Genomic DNA, 15442 nt, shown 5'->3' with positions numbered 1-15442 from the left:
ATTTTGAGAGAGGTACAATTCCTTTAGCCTGTCATGGTAGTTTCATAGAAAGTTCAGGTTACAAATATATAACTATTCAATCACTTTAATTATCTATTTTTACCTGTAAAAACCAATTCATCATGCAGGCAACTTTTCTCTTGCTTGAGGCGAATGATCTTTTCTCGTTGTTCATTATTTTCTGTTGTCTTTTCATTTAGATCCTCTTCACAAATAGAAGAAAAAAAAATCCTCAAGTAAATACTAGTCCCTAGAAGAATATACACTATAAATACCCCTCATGTCCTCAGCACCTGCTTCCAATCAATATGAAGTCCTGTTGGATCCACAGCCAAAATATGTTCCACATCTAACATCTCACTGCACCCCTGGCAATGACCCTGGCCAAGGCTTCCACTGTCTCCCTGCTCGAACCCTGCCTCTCCCTTTGCAGCCTGTTGTCCGCAGAGCAATCAGGGCCACCTGCTGGTGTCGTTTCTCTGTTAAAAGCCCTCGTGCTACACTTGGGAAGAAATCTACCCCATCACCTTTAGCCCTGCACAGCCTGGCCCTGTCCTTTCAATCTGTTCCCTAACTGGCCCCGACCTCAAAACCCACCCCAGGGCTTTTGCATCTGCTGTTTCTTCTGTGTGGAAGGTCCTGGCCCAGATCTTTATAAGAGTGGTTCTTCCCATCATCCAAGTTTCAGCTCTAATGTTCTCTTCAGAGATGCATTCCCAAGGCACACAGACTAAATGAGTCCCTTTCCCTCACTCTCTGGTCCACTATCCATGACCCTGTTTCTACTTTTTTAATAAATATTGAATTTATACAATAAGACATAAAAGTTGATAAAACAGACTTCTTTTTACTTTTAATCTTACCTAGGTAAGCACAGCATTCAATAAATATTTATCGAATGCCTACAATGTACCCCTGGGACTGTGCTATTAACAGTGGATCCAAAAATGCAAAGACAGAATCTGTCCCTGCTGTCAAGGGGCTTATAGTACAATTATGGTTTTAGTTGAAGCTACAAATGGAGACAAAATGATTTGCCACAAGTCAGGGCATCATAAGGACGAGATTTTAGGAGGTAGAGTTTTTTAAATTAAACCTGCCACGATAACCTTTCACAATTTCAACAGCAACTCCCTGCCTCGCGAGGGATTCCACCAGGGACAGAGGCAGCATAACCACACTATCACACGGCTTTGTCATTCTAAGGTTGCTTGTTCCACAGTAAGAGTCAGTCTTCGTGTCTGATGTGATGACCACTTATAAATGAGATAGTCTGGGTGCAGATTTAAGACCCAGATAGCTTCCCCTGCCCCACAGTGGGGAAAGGCCTCCCTCCATACCCTCTGCAGACAAATGTGAATTTTTACTCCATCACCTAGATCCATATTCAAGTACACAGCTCTCACCTACCTGGCACACCCAGCCTTTGTTTCATTAGAAAATTTCAAGCAGTAGAAAAATAAACTGTGGGGTTACTGTGAGAATGAAAATCGAAAAGGAGGACACAAAAGGAATTCCCCCCAAAACAAAACATGCACCAAAAGGCCACTCTGGTAGTTTGTGTTGTTAGTGGCAACTCCTCATCCCTCCCTGCATTCCTCCCTGGATTTTTTGTAATTCCTCCCACAAAAGGGCAGAGGATAATTCTCCTTTGCCTGACTCTGGGTTCAGCCATGTGACTCGCTTTGGCCACAGAATGAGGGGGAAGTGATGGTGTACATGTCCTCCCATCTTTCTGCTTCTTAAGCTTCTGCCTTCACAGTGGGACGAAATGCCCAGGCTAGCCTACAGGGGAGGAGAAGATGCCTCAGGGGAGCAGCTCAGCTGGGCCCTGACAATTCCCATGTGGCTTGAGTTTCCCAAGTGCTCATGGCTGCACGCCACTGAGATACTGTGGTTGGTTGCTACAAAGCATATAGTAGCAATAGCTAACTGGTACAGCAAAGGCAGGATTATTTTTAAAATACAACCCACTGGGCAGTTTTCCCCCAACACAAAAATTACAGCAAATTCTACACAAACAAAATGAACATTTCATGGTAGGACCTAAAGCTAGCAACAGACCTACTCTCAGTTATAAGATTAAGTGAACCCAAATGAAGAAATATATTCCCAAGATAAAATGCTTAAATTTACATTTCTTCCTTACCTTTTAGTTTACTGACTTCAATCTTCAGTGCCTTCAATTTCTGCTTATAATCTTGCTTTTCCTTCACAATACAGGTCTCCACCATCTTAGCATCACGTAAGGCATGCTCTAACAATTTGAATTTACCCGAACAGTCAGCAATGTGATTGACTGCCTCAATAATATCTTTGTCCTAAAAACCAAATTTGAAAACTTACATAAGATTTTAAAATTCCAACCTAACAATATGAAAAGACTACACTTATTAAGATTTCATTGTGGAGGAGGGATGAATTGGGAGTTTGGGATTGACATGTACACACTACTATATACAAAGTAGATCACTAATAAGCACCTACTGTATAGCACAGGGAACTCTACTCAATAGTCTGTAATGGCCTATATGGGAAAAAAAACAGTGGATATATGTACATGTACAGCTGATTCACTTTGCTGTACACCTGAAACTAACACAACATTGTAATGGGTTGGCCACAACATCTTACAGAAAAACCCAAACAAACTTTTTGGCCAACCCAATAAATCAAATATACTCCAATAAAAATCAAAAAGATCTCATTATGTACCTGGTTTCATTCCAAGCACTTTTCATGTGTTACCTCATTTGATCCTCACAGTAACTCTCTGAGGTAGGGCTACTGTTATCTCTAGTGACAGAGGAGTCAACAGTAAATTGGCCACAGTTCCATAACTAGTTAGTGATGGAGCTCTGATTTGAACTTAACCAGCTGGCCCCTGAAACCATGCACGAACCACCACATTTTACTGTCTCAGAAAGTTTAGAACCAAACATTCGATTACCTAAGAAACTGTAACAGCAACAGGAGGGCTGGTGGCCCTTAATAGGGGCTTATTCTCTGGGTTACAGATAAATCCCACAGGCCCTCTCTTCCTCCCTTTCTTTTCAAATTATTAAAATGACAGACTCCAGGGACTTCCCTGGCGGTCCAGTGGTTAAGAGTCCGTGCTTCCACTAAGATCCCATATGCCACGTGGCCAAAAAATTAAATTAAAAAAACAACAACCAGAATTTAAAAAGAGAGAGCAGGAACTTTCTAGGTGGCGCAATGGTTAAGAATTTGCCTGCCAATATAGGGGACATGGGTTCAATTCCTGCCCCAGGAAGATATCACATGCTGTGGAGCAACTAAGCCCATGCGTCACAACTATTGAGCCTGTGTGCCGCAACTACTGAAACCCACGCACCTAGAGCCCATGCTCCACAACAAGAAAAGCCACCACAATGAGGAGCCTGTGCACCACAGTGAAGAGTAGCCCCTGCTCGCCACAACTAGAGAAAGCCTGTGTGCAGCAATGAAGAGCCAACACAGCCAATAAATTAATTAATTAATTAATTAAAAAAAATTAAAAAAGAGAGCAACATTGATAGCTCAACCTATCTGAGTTGATGCGGAACTTCAGTAAGATAATATACATGGCTATACTTTATCAACTACCAAGCGCCTGGCAAATGGAGGTATCGTAATTCTGAATTACCTTCAGTTTTATCATGGTGGTGAGGGCCTGTTCTCGAGCTTGCAATTGTCCCACTTGAGCAGAAAGTTCCACTAATGTGTTGCTGAGATTTTCGTTTCTGGCCTAAGAGGGAACAACACAAAATACTAATTGAGTCATTTAAAAGCTTTCATTACTCTCACCAGCCACAATCTGTGCTCATTCTTCTGTTTTGTTTCTTCGTTTACCTTTTTTTTTTAGTAACAAAGTGGGCTAAGTAAGCAGTCATCAGAAAGCAACACAAATATCTATTTCCCCATCATCCTCAGCATCCTCTCAGTACTTGTGTTTGCCGTAATGAATTCTATCAGTTATGTTTATAAACATGTCTACTTCCTAAGGGTCTTGTGTATACTTCCAGGTTGGCAAGAAAGAGGAACATGAATGAATGAATGAAGACTGGATTAGTAAGAGATTTCCTTCACTGAAATAAAGTAGCATTAATGAACGTCTGTGCATCTCTGTTACTCTATGTTGAAATAACTTCATACAGGGGTATTCCCACTAATCACGGTTTTTAAACCATGGATCTAGATTTGATATAATTATTATGTACATGTTGGGAAAAAAGAATAATCAGGTTTTTTAAAAGAGATCTTCATGGAGGAAACTTAAATGCATATTACTAAGTGAAAGAAGTCAATCTGAAAAGGCTATATCCTGTATGATTCCAACTATATGAAATTCTGGAAAAGGCACAACTATAGAGACAGTGGTTGCCAGGGGTTGTGGGAGAGAAGGATGGAGCAGAGAGGCTTTTTAGGGTAGTGAAACTACTTCTGTATGATATTACAACGGTAGCTACGGGTCATTATTTGTCAAAACCCACAGGATGTACAACACCAAGAGTGAATCCTAATGTAAACTATGGACTTTGAGTGGCAATGACGTGTCAGTGTAGATTCACTGATTGTGACAAACGTACTACTGTGATGCAGAATGTCCACAGTGGAGGAGGCTGGCCAGGGGAGGAGGCAGGGGTCTATGAAAAATCTCTGTACGTTCTACCCAATTTTGCTATGAACCTAAAACTGCTCTAGAAAATAAAGTTTATTAATTAAAAAAAAAATCTTCCTGCTATGGACTGATCTGCATCCCTGCCCCTGTCAAAATGCACATGTTGAAGCCCTAACCTCTAATGTGATGATATTTGGGGGTGGGGCCTTTAAGAGGTAATCAGGTTTAGATGAGGTCGTAGGGGTGGGATCCTCATGATGGGATCAGTGTCCTCATAAGAAAAGACACCAGAGAGCTTGCTCACATACTGTCTCTCTCCCTGCCACACGAGGACATGGTAAGAAGGTGACCATTTACGAGCCAAGAAGAGAGCCCTCACCAGAAACTGACCATGCTGGCACCTGGATCTTGGACTTCTAACCTGCAGAACTGTGAGGAAAGAAACTTCTGTTGTTTAAGCCCCCCAGTCTATGGTATTTTGTCATGGCAGCCCAAGCTAACACATTTCCATTTTTTAATTCAACATATCAAGAGATTCCAGAATAGTTTTCACTTACTTTATAGCTAGGAACTGTCTAGAAGAATAATCTGAAAAAAATTTTAAAGACAGAAAATCTACACAATTATTATGAGCTATGAAGATTCACTATATTACCAAGATCTATACTGATATCATTATGAAACAAGAATACTGAAAAGCTATAATTGGGGGAAAAAAAAGGCTTTCTCACTGTCCCCCTCAAAAAGCTTGAGCTCAAAAGATATGATGACTCAACAGCTAGAACTGAACACTGAAAAATTACTCTTACATATTTCATTCCAACATGCCATTAACATGATGTAGATATCTGTTTCATCAGCTTAGACACAGTTATTCAGAAAGCATAATTTGAAGCTATTTGATGATACTGATCTCAGACGCCAAGAAAGGCTTTCTAAAATAACCCATTGTTGATAAAATGATAGATGCTACCAAACAATGGGCCTAACAGAAAAGGGCCATAATGAAGCTTCACCTCCAAGACAAGACGGCACCAGCAGCTAACCAAGGCCCCACAGCGAACACAAAACTATCATGATGGATGGATGGATATACTTTCACACACACACATGCATTTTTAATGGAAATATTTAAATCTAATTTTTCAGTAACTGAAACACAAGCAGAATTTGGGCTAGCAAAACTTATCTTAAAACCAACCTCAAGGTCTTCAGAGAGGAGAGTGGAATGGGTTGCCTTTTGGGCCATCTCCTGAAGCTGTAGTTGAGTCTTTTGGAGACTACTTTGGCATTCAGTTTGATTCGATTCAAGGGTTTTTACCTTCTTTGTGAGTGACCTGATTATTTCAGTTCTTTTATGTAGTTCACCTGAGGGAGAGTTCATCAATAGCTTATATGTAGTCAGATCTGAAGCTGACAACGCATTATTTTCAAACACATGGTTAAAAAGTATGTGTGCTAAGGAACGTTTAAAGGTTAATTCTTCTTTTAAAGGTTTTTATTATGAAGTGCATGCTATCGTACCTTAGTTAAGAAACAGAAAACACTAGCAGCAACCCAGAAGCCCCTGTATATCACTTCCTAAACACAATCTCTCCAATTTCCTACCTTCCCAACCACCATCCTGACCTTACTCATTTCCTTGTTTTCTATTACAGTTTTACTATCCATGACCACATCTCTAAGAAAAGTTTAATTTGAACCATACGTAAATGGAATTATACTCTATGAATTCTTCTACTTTTTTTGCCTAAGATTATAATCATGGGAATTCCCTGGTGGTCCAGTGGTTAGAACTCCAAGCTCTCACTGGCAAGGGCCCGGATTCAATCGCTGGTCCGGAAACTAAGATCCCACAAGCTGTCCAGCACAGTCCAAAAAAAAAAAGAAAATTATGACCCTGAGATGTGTCCATGTGGCTGTGGGTAACTCCTGTTTGTGCACTGCCATTGATCATAATATCATGATATGATTATGCCAAAACTTACTTATACATTCTACCAGTGATAGTCATTTGGACTGTTTCCACTTTGCAGCTATTATGAACAATGTTGCTCTGAATATTCTTGTACAAGCATCTTGGTGCTTTTGCAGGAGTTCCTCTAGAGCCCCGATACTCGTTCGAAATGTGGTCCTTGGACCAGCAGCACTGATATCACCTGGGAACTTGTTAGATAGGCAGACTCTTAGGCCGCAGAACTACTGTATCACAATCTACATATTAACAAGATCCTTAGGTAATTCATCTGCATATTGATATATTTCCTACAAGTGGAAATGCTAGGCCATAGCTATGTATACCTTCAACTTTACCAGAACTGTCAAATGATTTTCCAAAGCAGCTGTACCAGCTGACACTCCCACCAGCAGTGAATGGGCCTTCCCTTGCTCTACACTTTTACCAATACTTTTTGCCAGTCTGGTAAATGTGAAAAGGTCTCATTATGGTCTTAATTTGCATTTCCATAATTACTAATGAGAATAAGAACTTTTTTGTATTCTTACTGGTCATTCAGTTTTCCATGAAACGCCTATTCAACTGTCTTGCTTATTTTAAAACCAGATACTGACGGTTATACAGGCAGACCTCAGAGATATTGCAGGTTCAGTTCCAAACCACCACAATAAAACGAGTATCACAGTAAAGCGAGTCACAAATATTTTGGTTTCCCAGTGCATAAGCAAGTTACGTTTACAGTACATTGTAGTCTATTAAGCGTTCCTTCAATAGCATCATGTACAAAACACAATGTGTATACCTCAATTCAAAAACACCTTATTGCTAAGAAATACTAACCACCACCTGAGCCTTCAGCAAGTGGTAGTAGTAACACTGAAGATTAGTGATCACAGATGACCGTAACAAACATAGTAACAATGAAAAAGCTTGAAAAATTACAAGAATTACCAAAATGTGACACAGAGACACAAAGTGAGCAAACGCTGTTGGAAAAATGGTGCTGACAGACTTGCTCAGTACAGGGTTGCCACAAACCTTCAATTTCTAAAAACGCAATATCTGCAAAGCGCAATAAAATGAGGTCTGCTTGTATATTATGTTATCTTTGTTCTTTAATGTTTATATAAAAGATATTAACTATATAAGATATTACATTCTCTCTAAAGTACAATCGTATTAGATACTGTGTTTATGTGTATACACTTGTAGGTGGGTGTGGTCAGAATAAAATCAGATGGTCATCAAAGAAATGGAAAAATTATTCATATTTAGATTGTCCCACTTACAGAATCCTTTGTGTAATATAAGTAAAAAAGAAGAGAATCTATGGTTGTCTTTCTATTACACAGATCTAGTATTTTCCCCTCTAGTACATTCTAGTATTAATGTAGTGTCAACAGAACATTCAGACTTTAAGGCAGCACCAAAGGGATAACAGTTAAAATATGGTACAAAGGAAATGTTTGTAAGCCATTTTTGAGATTGCTCTCATTTTAAAAGAAGACTGTCTTAGGTACTTCAGATCAAGTTTGACACAAAAAGTTTAAAATCTTTGAGTCAGTTCAAGAGAAATGGCCAGTTTTATGGCATCTTCATTCATATTCTGGCTCAAAAATAATTTCCTTTAGGTTCACTGGACACTCCACGTTGACTAGAGCCATCCCAGCCCTCTTTCTACCGTTAAGTACTTCTCCTGCCCTACTTTAATTCACATTGTGTTTGTTCGGTTGTGAGTGTTCAGGAAGTCCCCCATCTTCAATTAAAATAAACTCCAGGGCAGCAGGGATTATTGAGATGTTCCTCTCTATCCTTCCCGTGAGCCCTTTTAACATGCTGGCATGTACACGTGCATGACGGACGCTGCCACATGTATATCTGACCTTCTAATTTGCTGCAACGTTCTTCCAAAGTCAACACTTTCTGCCGATCCTCTTCCCATGAGAGAAGCTGTCTTTGATGTACTGCAACCATATCGTTGAGCTCTCTATCTCGATCTTTTAACTCTCCAATGAGCAGCTGTAGCTCTTTCCGTTGTTTCTCAATAGTGGAAATCTCAACTTCTGACCCGATGTTCTAAACACAGAAAGTGGCTTCACGTCAGGATAAAACTAATCAACGTAAATCAGCCAAAGCATATTTTCCAAACAGTTACATCTTATTGTGCTGCCAATTCAAGGTAGTTAAACTACATTTTATTCATTGATTATAACATGGTGTCAAAATTATGTACATTTAAAGCAAGTTCACACCTACTGTACACTCTGCTTCTATCACTTTCTGTCATACCGTGTGGGAAGACATTCAGGAGCCTTTCTGAAACCTTGAAAATGTTAAAGTATGTGGGCCGAGCAATGGGATTCAGAATGTCCTGCTTGAGCAGTGGAGGAGCTGAGGGTGCGGGGCGTGGAGACTAATATCACCCTGTTTGGCCCTGAAGGATGGCTGGTTAGCCAAAGACGGGTAAGATTCCTCAGAGGAGGAACAACCTAAGACAGGCACAGCGGCAGAGGGGCCAACAGGGGTGGTGCATAGAGCCTTCCTTATATCACCCTGTTTGGCCCTGGAGGATGACTGGCTAGCCAGAGAGGGGTAAGATTCCTCAAGGGAGGAACAACCTAAGACAGGCACAGTCACAGAGGGGCCAACAGGGGTGGGGCACAGACCCCTAATATCTGAGAGAGGTCTCCTGCCCCCAGGGCTGTTTTGCTCTCCAGGCCCAGCTCAAATCCACACCTGCTCAACCCGGACCCAGGAAGCAAACAAAGATAATTGCCTCAGTCATGTGAGGCCTTTGATTGTTTATGGGTGTAACCTGAGAATGTTAGCGGAAGAACTCAATAAAAGCAACCTGGGATGAGTCAGCAAGGCTCTTGATCCGAGAGGTCTTCAGCCCCCCTCCCCCCCCCCCCCACTTTTCTCTTCAGTCTGTGTCTGTGTCTTCTTCAAGCTTGCGGCACCTGGCACTCACCTCGAGTCGCCGAGCTGGTCTCGGCAATACCGTACACACCACACACAAAGAGTGGGACCATGTGTAAAACCTCCATTGGTTAATCACAAATAAACTCATTTCTGCATTTTTTTCTTTGCTGGCAACCCTCTCCTTTTATCAATCAACAATATTATCCCTTAGCTTGCCCCAGCAATTCTAGAGCAGTCAAGTAAAAGGAAACAGGAAGTAATTACTGTTTAAATATAACTGATCCAAACTCAACGTACCTACTTAAAACAAATTTTGTAAAGGAAAAATTTCAAATATACACAGAAGACAAGGGAACAGTATAGGACTTCCTAGGTGGTGCAGTGGTACAGAATCCGCCTGCCAATGCAGGGGACACGGGTTCAAGCCCTGCCCTGGGAAGATTCCACATACCACGGAGCAACTAAGCCTGTGAGCCACAAGTATTGAGCCTGTGCTCCAGAGCCTGTGCTCCACAACAAGAGAAGCCACTACAATGAGGAGCCTGCGCACCACAATGAAGAGGAGCCCCCGCTCGCAGCAACTAGAGAAAGCCCATATGCAGCAACAAAGATGCAATGTAGCCAATAAATAAATAAAATTAATTAACTAATTAAAAAAAAAGAACAGTATAATAAACTCTCATTTGCTCAGTACCTAGGTCTTTCTTACCACTATCAAGATTTTGCCACGTTTCAATTTTCCTTTTTCTTTTTGTTGTTGATAAAAAATACATTTTACTCTTAGATACTCCAGTATGCATCTCTAAAAATGAACATTTTTATATAACCATGCTGCCATTTTCATGCCTAACAAAATTATCTACAATAATTCCTTTCAAGGATACATCATTTTAAAGTCTAATGCAGTGAAGCTAGTCTGACCTAAATGGGAATCCAGAATTAGCCACTTAGTGTCTCTAACACCTTGGGCAAGTTACTTAACTTCCGTAAGCCTTAGTTTCCTTGCCTGTAAAATGGTAATAACAGCATTTTGACTTCTTAGAGTTGTGTGGATTAAGCAAGATAACCTCTGTAAAGCACTTCACAGAATTTGGCATCATTAAGTGTCATTAAAAATTAATCAGCAGAAACCAACACAACATTGTAAAGCAACTATACTCCAATAAAAATGCATTTAAAAAATTAATCAGTAGTCAATCTAAGAAAGAAATGCAAAATTTTACTTGAGCCAACCTGAGGATTATAACCTGGGAGACAGTCTTTCAGAAAGCTCTGAGGACTGCTCTGCCTGTAAGAGGTCAAAACAGTTACACAGATTTTCAAGACAAAGAGTTATACATCAAAATAATACACTGACCTTTATACAGTCCAGATTTGTACATACAAGGTGAGTAGTGGGTCACTGCGACCCCTTACAGGATTGAGAAAGGAATGTTATCTCCTAAGGAGTTCCTTACTGACATCAGGAGAAATTTGCCTTTTTTTTTTTTTTTTTTTTTGGCAAGCAGGCATTCCTAGGTCTTCTAAAGGCATCTAGTTAACGTATGATGCAGATGCACAATACACAGCAAAGAGGAGGAGGTAGTGGCTCAAAATGGCAGAGAAAATTTTATGTTAAATTTTTTTTATCCTGCCTTAAAATAATTTTGTTCCATCATAAACTACCAACAAACATTATCTATTATCATAAATACTATTTTATTATTAAGAGTGTAGGTACCTGGTGGCACAGTGGTGTTAAGAATCCACCTGCCAACACAGGCCACACAGGTTCAATTCCCAGCCAGGGAAGATCCCACATGCCATGGTAAGTCCACACAACTACTGTGCCTGTGCTCTACAGCCCTTGAGTCACAACTACTGAGCCCAGATGCGGCAACTATTGAAGCCCGCATGCTTAGAGCCTGTGTTCAGCAACAAGAGAAGCCACTGCAGTGAGAAGCCCCCCGCTTGTAACTAGAGAGAAGCCCATGCACAGCAACGAGGACCCAACGCAGTCAACAAATTTATAAAATTAATTAATTTAAAAAAAAAAGGGTGTCACATTCCAAAGTATGGTGCTGTCCCCATCTATGCAATAATTAAAAAAAAAAAAAAAACCCAAAACTGAATCACTATGCTGTACACCCAAAACTAACACAATATTGTAAACCAACTATACTTCAATTTAAAAAAAAAAAACACCTGTGTTACTTTAAGAATTCTATCTTAAAGACAGTAGTTTAAAGTTCATCGGAGGCCCAAGTACACGATTACTGCTTTCTGAAAAACAAGATTCGTAAATAAGTAATGATGACGAGTGAATTACAGTTACTCACTAAATACAGAAAATGGAATTTGGAGTCAGGGGATTCCAAGCCACAAGACTTGAATTCCAGTCTTTGGTAAGCCATTTCACTCGCTCGCTCATTCATTTAACAAATGACCGGGTGGCTGGGGACACAGCAGCCGGCAAGGAGCCCGCACTCTAACACAGGAAACAAGCGACAGGTCAAGTGTGCAAGACACGTTCATCTCATCCTATTCTGACCAATGCACATCCTGGGCGAGTCTACGTCCAAGACTTTTTGGTAAGACGGGGTATCAGCGTGCTGCTGCACTCGCAGGGTACTCTGAAGCCGTGAAGGGCAGGAAGCGGGGCGGCGCACAGAGCCGCAGCTCCACAGATGCCCACTGTTCTCCATAAAAAGTGAGCCCCTAGTCAGTACTCGCCCCTCGACTCTGCGCCTGGGCTGAACAACACGCTTTCGTTAAGGGAAGGAAACGGATGTGATGCTCCGCCTTCCTTCTGCGTCCTGGGTGTTACATTTTAAGCAGCAACGATTTCTGAATAAGCCCCAATGCACGTCGTCCCCGAGGCCTGCTCTCCGCTCGCCCCGGGGACGCGCCGGCGGAAACGGAAGGCGCGGAGCGGCGGCCGCTCACCTGGCGCTCGGCCAGGAAGGAGGCCGAGGGGTTCATAGGTGTTTCCTTCGCCCCCGGAGAGAGACGGTGTGCGCTGCGTCACCTTAGAAACGCCATCGGCCCGCCCGCCAGGAGCGGCGGGGGCGAGCCCCGAGCCCCGGAGCCCCGCGCACTCGCCCGCCCAAGCAAGCCCGCCCAAACCGCCAGCCCCGCGGAGCGCGCCTGGCCCGCACGGCCTACGGCGTCGCCGAGGGGCCGCCCGGGCTCTCGCGACACGTCGGCGGCCGCGAGACCCCGCGCCCCCCACCCCCTCCCCCCCCCCCGCCCCCGGCGTTTCGTTCTTCCAGATCCTGGCCTGGGGGCTCTCGAATGGTTTATCACCTAAACTGTGAGCGCGGTCGCGTTAGCTGCTGTGTCCACCGAGCACGGAGAACAGTACCTGGCATTCAAACGACACATAGATGAAGGCAGACGCCACGCCTAGTACTTAATAGTTGCTGGCCATCCCAGCAGACAGCCCTAAACTGAGAATCACAGGTGAAAAGAGAAAAAAAAAAAAAATTTTTTTTTTTATTCTTGATGTAGCTCTTTTGTTAAATGATGATGATGTACCCACCCCTTGGGGTGGACGTGAACCTCCTGGTGTGGACGTGCAGCCACTGAGGTGCTCATGCACCCCCTGATGTACAGTAAGTGATGATGATGGACCTGTTGGGTGGACGGGCACCACCTGGTGTACAGCCGGGAAGGGTGCTGTCCCCCTTGGGGTGTGCTCGGACAGATGTAATCAACCCCGTGGATCACTTGACTCCTAATGGTAAATCATTCCCCACAAATCAGGTGACTCCCAGTGATTCAATCAGCACCCTTGTATTACATGACGCTTATATTAAACCAGCCCTGAATCACGTGGCTCGCGTTGATTAAATCAGTCCCCATAAATCACGCGGGTCCCGTTGATTAAATCAGCTCCCTTAAATATCGTGATCCCCGTTAAATCAATTGTCCTTAAAAATCTCCTGACGTTCATTAAACCAATCAAACCCCTTAGGTTTCCTGACCCCCATTAAATCAATGTCTTCTTACATCTTCTGACGCTCATTAACGATGATTGACTTAATTAGGGTCAACATATTTACGAAGGCAGATTGAATCAATGGAAGTGCTGTCCCCAGTGTGGGGGGCGTGCACCGCCCTGGGGTACAGCCAGGGAGGGTGCTGGCTCCTGTGGGGGGGGGGGTGCGTTGCTTGGTCACCAGGTGGGGGGACCGTGCACCCCCTGGGGTACATCAAATGATGACGACATACCCCTTGGGATGGACATTGCACCCCTTGGTGTACAGCCAAGGAAGGTGCTGTCTCCCTTAGGGGGTGGTCGTGTGCCCTGTGGGTGGAGAACCTTGGCACTTTATTGTGACACTGTTTACTACATTCTGTGTTGAAACTTTTTTCTCGTGTTGTTTCAGTCACTCCTTTTTCCCACTTTTACAGTTCATTGTATAGGAACTGGACTATGAGAAAATAATGCTTATCGTATTTAACCCCTGGTCACCCAGCCCCTACTGCTTAGCCCATGATGGTATTCCTGGCAAGAGAAATTATGAAAGTTTTTTTTTTAAATAAATTTATTTTATTTATTGGCTGGGTTGGGTCTTTGTTGCTGCACACGGGCTCTCTCTGGTTGTGGTGAGTGAGGGCCGCACTTCATTATGCTGCGGTTTCTCATTGTGGTGGCTTCTCTTGTTGTGGATCACAGGCTTCAGGCGCGTGGGCTTCAGCAGTTGCAGCACATGGGCTCAACAGTTGTGGCTCACGGGCTCTAGAGTGCAGGCTCAGTGGTTGTGGCGCGCACAGGCTTAGTTTCTCTGTGGCATATGGTATCTTCCTGGGGCAGGGATCGAACCTGTTTCCCCTGCATTGGCAGGTGGGTTCTTAACCACTGCGCCACCAGGGAAGTCCCTGAAACACAGTCTTAATAGTAACTAAACTTTACTTTTCAGCTGACTGTGAATTAGCAAAACGTACCCTTGTGTTCATGAAAGACGTGAACATGGAAAAACAAATTTAAAATTTCTTACCTTGAAGCCTTACTGATTTGGGTGACACTTGCCTCTTTAGGATAGGCTCATGTTCAGAACCTACAAGAGAATGCCTTAGAATTTAAAAACCAAAAAAGCAAATGCTGACTAGTTACTAAAAACAGCCTATCAGTAGATGACAATGCAGTAAGTTCTGATGGTGGAATGAGAAAGATGAAAAGGAATGTGGTTGAATGCCAATTTTCCAACTGAGAAGCATTTTAATTCACAAGCTTCTCAAATTTAACTTTGTTACAATCTGGTATTTTTAGGAAGCTCTAAAATGCTACTGTTTGCCAGGCAACCTCATGCCTCTCACTGTAAAAGTACAGATATAGGTAGTAATAAGAAATGAGTCTCATTTTATAAGATTATGGTTGGTAAGTACTAGTTGAATGTGGTTAAGAGATTAAGACTAGCTGCAAATCAAAAATCTCAATATTTTAAGTTCACTCCCGCAGGCTTTCTTTGAAACAGAAAAAAATATTTAAAGAAAAAATATAACTTAAAAAATGACAAAAAATGATGTTTTATGAAAGCTGTAATTATATATTGTCTAATTCAAATTGATGAACTGTACAGACTCATTCCACTCTCCCTATTTCCTAAGCAAAGGAATTTAGTAAATAACAAAGACAGAATCTAAAAGGTAGAATTCATTTTAAAAAATTTATAACTTATCAATCTTTAAGAGCAAGAAAGCTACCATGGATTATACCTTACTTGACAGCTGATTTACTGGGGCTTCTATTTAATAAAAAGGAATTTAAAATCACATATCGCCAGCATCTATTTTTTTAAATGAATACAATACTACATATCAAAACTGTATTTGTATTTGAAGTTTCCAGCTTAATTACAGAAATCTCTTACACATATTACGAGATAAGGCTGTTAAAGGTTAGTATTCTTAGGATTTCCCAGGTGGCACAGTGGTTAGGAATCCACCTGCCAATGCAG

General features: G+C 42.1%; 1 protein-coding gene across 5 annotated transcripts in view; it reads right to left on the bottom strand.

The window, feature by feature from the left end:
* Positions 1–12914, bottom strand: part of CCDC62 (coiled-coil domain containing 62) — a 35026-nt gene extending 22112 nt beyond the window's left edge. Inside the window, exons 1-6 of one of the 5 annotated variants that reach the window (XM_057746983.1) lie at positions 12844–12914; positions 8462–8654; positions 5823–5989; positions 3647–3748; positions 2150–2321; positions 104–205 (exon numbers count right to left, since the gene is read on the bottom strand). In XM_057746983.1, coding sequence (XP_057602966.1) covers positions 104–205; positions 2150–2321; positions 3647–3748; positions 5823–5989; positions 8462–8552 — 634 coding nt within the window. In that variant the 5' untranslated portion in view covers positions 8553–8654; positions 12844–12914. Of the gene's footprint in view, positions 1–103; positions 206–2149; positions 2322–3646; positions 3749–5822; positions 5990–8461; positions 8655–10857; positions 10985–11818; positions 12372–12425; positions 12624–12785; positions 12805–12843 lie in introns of those variants that run through there. The other 4 variants (XM_057746984.1, XM_057746981.1, XM_057746980.1 and 1 more) reach the window with 4 other exon arrangements.
* Between the last annotated feature and the right edge of the window lie 2528 nt (positions 12915–15442).

This window comes from Hippopotamus amphibius, chromosome 8, assembly GCF_030028045.1.
Source record: "Hippopotamus amphibius kiboko isolate mHipAmp2 chromosome 8, mHipAmp2.hap2, whole genome shotgun sequence".
NCBI lineage: Eukaryota > Metazoa > Chordata > Mammalia > Artiodactyla > Hippopotamidae > Hippopotamus > Hippopotamus amphibius.
The sequence above is the reverse complement of the archived record's forward strand: the minus strand, read 5'-3'. Positions and strand labels throughout refer to the sequence as shown.